General features: G+C 38.1%; 1 protein-coding gene and 1 long non-coding RNA gene across 6 annotated transcripts in view; one reads left to right on the top strand and one right to left on the bottom strand.

Moving 5' to 3' along the window:
• The window catches only part of bnc2 (basonuclin zinc finger protein 2), a 90,958-nt gene that overhangs the window by 36,027 nt on the left and 49,931 nt on the right, over positions 1 to 5,000 (top strand). For 2 of the 5 annotated variants that reach the window (XM_083538914.1, XM_083538910.1), the window contains exon 2: positions 3,113 to 3,361. The exons of the other annotated variants lie outside the window; for them this stretch is intronic. In XM_083538914.1, coding sequence (XP_083395040.1) covers positions 3,266 to 3,361 — 96 coding nt within the window. In that variant the 5' untranslated portion in view covers positions 3,113 to 3,265. The remainder of the gene's footprint in view (positions 1 to 3,112; positions 3,362 to 5,000) is intronic. 5 annotated transcript variants of the gene reach the window in all.
• The window catches only part of LOC310724697, a 3,139-nt gene continuing 347 nt past the window's right edge, over positions 2,209 to 5,000 (bottom strand). The window contains exons 1-2 of the long non-coding RNA XR_014533151.1: positions 3,287 to 5,000; positions 2,209 to 2,879 (exon numbers count right to left, since the gene is read on the bottom strand). The exon at positions 3,287 to 5,000 is cut by the window's right edge and continues 347 nt beyond it. This is a non-coding gene — a long non-coding RNA (uncharacterized lncRNA). The remainder of the gene's footprint in view (positions 2,880 to 3,286) is intronic.

Raw genomic sequence — 5,000 nt, 5'->3', positions numbered from 1 at the left:
TAAGCGGGAAATTTTTATGTCGTTTGTATAAACGAGTAATTGCAAACGATTAGTCATTGAAGAGGACAACAATAATGCTAACAAGCGGCTTTTGTGTTTGGTATGTGTGTTTGTGTGTGTGTGTGTGGGTGTGTGTGTGTGTGTGTGTGTGTGTGTGAGAGAGAGAGAGAGAGAGAGAGAGAGAGAGAGAGAGAGAGAGAGTCTGCGTCTGGTTTGAGTCTGTCAGTAATTGAAGCTTTATAAGTGATTAGCCGTTAGCGGAACCTGAGCAGGAGTCAAGTTACTAGAGTTTTTGGAGGAGAATTAGCTCGGTGTGCTAACCGCGTACAGCTCCGTTACAAGATCCGACATCACATTCCACTCGCTCAGTTACTCACAACGGGACGAACGATGACGTTGATTAGCATCGAAGACTAGCACCCAAAATAAATGAGAGATTAAAAAGTCTAAAAAGAAAAACTAAAAAATATATATAATTATTATAATCATACATATTAAATACTTAATAAGTACATAATAATTATGTCTTAACACATACATATTTTAAATTATTTAATAAATGTGTAGAATTATATAATAAATATCAAATAATTTTAAAATAAATCTACAATATATATTAAATATACTAAAAAGTATTTCACATTATTTTATTTGAGTTACTCTTTGTCATTTTTTGGAATAAATGTAGTCATTTTGGTTCATTAAAATTAGATTAATAATTAAATATATTTTGAATGTGACATTTTTTTCAGTATTTTTTTTAAGAGTTCAGAAAAAAGAAAAGAAAAAAAAAGAGGATTTTTGTCAGATTATTGCGACACTGCGGATAAACACCATTTGTAATTCTGTCTTGCTTTATTTCTTTAATTTAAAGAATCTTTTGCTATTTGGAACATTAAATGCATTTTTGTATTAAATTATGTGGATTTTTTCATAGGTTTAATAAATAGATAAATAAAAGAAATGTATTGCAGCAAATTATATATAAAAAAAAAAAAAACATTTGTGGTTGTTCAGAAAAGAAATATGAAATATGTATATATTTCATTTTTTTTCTTTTCTTTTTCAAAAATGTTTTTTTTTAGACATTTAATAAACAGAAATAATTAGAAATATTTTTTTACTGTTTGATAAAATGAAAAATATTAAGAAATAAATCCCACAGTCACCGTAAGATGTTATTGATTATAAAAATGTATATAAAAATATGTTAAAAAAATGATTAATATATTTATTATATATTAATATTTTTTATATTAATTATTTAATGAATGAATGTGATTCTTTCTTTCGGTTTCCCCCATTAGGGGGCGCCACAGCAGATCATCCGTATTCATAATCCGCATGATTGATTTGGCACATGTTTTTACGCTGGATGTCCTTCTTAACGCAACCCTCCACATTTATCCAGGTTTGGGACCGGCACTAAGAGTGACCTGACTTGTGCCTCCTTAATGGCTGGGGTCGGTTCCCTTAATTTTATTAATATTTAATTCATTTACAAGTAGTTAATTTATTTACTTAATGGTCTGTCGCCTTCTATTGCATTGATAAAACAATAAACAAAAAAACAAACAAACAAATAAAAAAAGGCAGCAAGTCGTCAAGAAGCTTTTATTGTGATTTCAACCATATATAAAAGAGTTACACACACAACACAGAGCTACACACACAACACAGAGCTACACACACAACACAGAGCTACACACACAACACAGAGCTACACACACAACACAGTTACACACACAAGACAGAGCTACACACACAACACAGAGCTACACACACAACACAGAGCTACACACACAACACAGAGCTACACACACAACACAGAGCTACACACACAACACAGTTACACACACAAGACAGAGCTACACACACAACACAGAGCTACACACACAACACAGAGCTACACACACAACACAGAGCTACAGACACACAACACAGAGCTACACACACAACACAGAGCTACACACACAACACAGAGCTACAGACACACAACACAGAGCTACACACACAACACAGAGCTACAGACACACAACACAGAGCTACACACACAATACAGAGTTAAGGACTAAAGTAAGTGTCCTTGCCACATAAAGTGCATTGTGTGCAGTGCAGACAAGCCAGTAGGATAAATACACAAATCACAAAATAGAACTTTCACATAGTGAATTTAACGTATTTTTTCTGAATAGTGTTGAATGTTTGATTTAAATTATATATTAAATATTTATGTATAACCATTACTCCTGAGATCCAAAAAAAAGTGTTTGTTTTAATAAAAATCTGTGTGTGTGTGTGTGTGTGTGTGTGTGTGTGTGTGTGTGTGTGTGTGTGTGTGTGTTCGTTCATACTGTTTTAAGTGTCATTAATAAAAGTGTTATAGATTAAAGTAGATGAGATGTAAATCAGACTCCTGCAGATTCCTGTGTTTCATGTGAAGGAATGAAGACACTTGGAGTTCTTTAGAGACACAGAGATCAGCGTTCACCGTGCGCATAACCCTCTATTATTTATTTCTCATTTTTGACCTGAACAGAACATAAGGGCTAATTAGCGGTGCAGCACTAGGGTGTTTAACATGGCTGACACGTAGGGGCACATATGTCCATGTCAGAGAGAGAGAGAGAGAGAGAGAGAGAGAGAGAGAGAGAGAGAGAGAGAGAGAGAGAGAGAGATTGCAGGGGGTTGAGACTCGGACACTGACGAGATGCAGGACGTGAGCAGCATTTAGTTTCCTGGGCCTCTGAGACCCTGAGCTTCTTCCCTCAAAGCTCCTTCTTACTGAGATCAAACCCGAGTCCAGTGACAGCTTCCAGAATCAAGCCTTCTGTTCCACTCGCTTCCAAATCACCACACTCACACTGCACACACTCACACTGCACACACTGTACACTGCACACACTGCACACCCACACACTACACACACACACACACACACACACACACACACACACACACACACACACACACACACACACATTGCACACTGCACACACTGTACACCCACACACTGCACACACTGCACACCCACACACTACACACACTGTACACTCACACACTGCACACTCACACAGTGTACACTCACACACTGCACACAATGCACACTCAGACACTGTACACTCAGACACTGCACACACTGTACAATCACACACTGCACACACTGTACACTCACACACTGCACACACTCTACACTCACACACTACACACACTGTACAATCACACACTGCACACTCACACAGTGTACACTCACACACTGCACACAATGTACACTCAGACACTGTACACTCACACACTGCACACACTGTACACTCACACACTGCACACACTGCACACACTGTACACTCACACACTGCACACAGTGTTAACTCACACACTGCACACACTCTACACTTACACACTACACACACTGTACACTTACACACAGTGTACACTCAAACACTACACAAACTGTACTCCCTCACACTACATACACTGTACATTTACATACTACACACACTGTACACTCACACACTACACACAATGTACACTTACACACCACACACACCACGCACACTACACACTGCACACACTGTACACTCATACACTACAAACCATACACACTGTACACTCACACACTACACACTACATACACTATACACATGCACTATACACCACACATCAATTTACAACCTACATATACCACACACTACATGCACTACACACATTACACACAGTTTACACTACGCACTACACACTACACATACTAGACACACTACACACTCTCCACACACTACATGCACTACCCACACTACACACACTTCACTCTGCACACTACATGCATTACTCACTCTACACACTACATGCACTGCACACACTGCACGCTACACACTACACACACTATGGGCACTGCACACTACACACACTACGTAGTGACCAGTGTTCCTGCGCCTCTTCCCTCCACGGATCTTCCCACTTTGTAGAGGCCTGCCTTTGGATAGTGTTCTCTTTGATTGGAGGCGACTCTGTGCAGCTGGGGACGGTTTCTCATCAACGCCTTGGGTGGTTCCATGAAATTCTGGACTAAGAACACCTCAACATTGTTTATCTGTAATAAATGGACATTCGGTGGCACCCAGATGAGGATGAGGTTCCCTCCTGAGTCTGGTTCCTCTCAATGTTTCTTCCTTCTGCATCTCAGGGAGTTTTTCCTTCACCACAGTCTCCACCGACTTGTTCATCAGGGACAAACTTACACTTATAAACATCTTCATTTTTATCACCACATTATCTGTGTAAAGCTGCTCTGAGACAATGTTCATTATTAAAAGTTCAATACAAATAAACATGAATTGAATGGAATTGAACTACATGCACTACACACTACACATACTATACACTATCACATACAACCTATACAAACCACACCCACTACACACAATACACACACTACAACCCACATGCACTACACACTACACACACTACATTCATTACACACTACACTCTACAACCTACACACACTACAACCTACATGCAGTACACACTACACACTACACTACTACGGACATTACACACTTTGTACAATACACTACACATTACACACTAATTCACTCTTCACCACATACTACACACTGTACCTTACCCCACTGCAAACAGTTTGCTCAGCATCTGTATTAGCCTCTATATTTGTCGTACATATTTGTCACAATATTTGTGTTGCTCAGCATCCGTTTTCCTGGTTGCCTAGCAACACTGCTCTCCCAACCAGTTTTATTTATATTTTACATTCATCTTGAAGTTGTTGGTTTGAAAAAATGTTCTAATATTTTAATTAGCACTTGTAATCCCCAGTTGCTTAGTGACCTTTTAATGTTTTTTCTGCCTCATTTTTTTTTAGAAATAAAAAGTAGTGGATATGAATCACAATGTTTATTTATTATTTTTTTTTGTTGTTTGTTGTTTATTTGCTGTTACAAGAACAAATGAAGCGAAGTTCATTTTGACGTTTGGATCAGATGTGA

Source organism: Silurus aristotelis (genome assembly GCF_946808225.1).
Source record: "Silurus aristotelis genome assembly, chromosome: 4".
Taxonomy (NCBI): domain Eukaryota; kingdom Metazoa; phylum Chordata; class Actinopteri; order Siluriformes; family Siluridae; genus Silurus; species Silurus aristotelis.
Note: the sequence above shows the minus strand (reverse complement) of the source record. Positions and strands in the feature narration are given on the sequence as shown.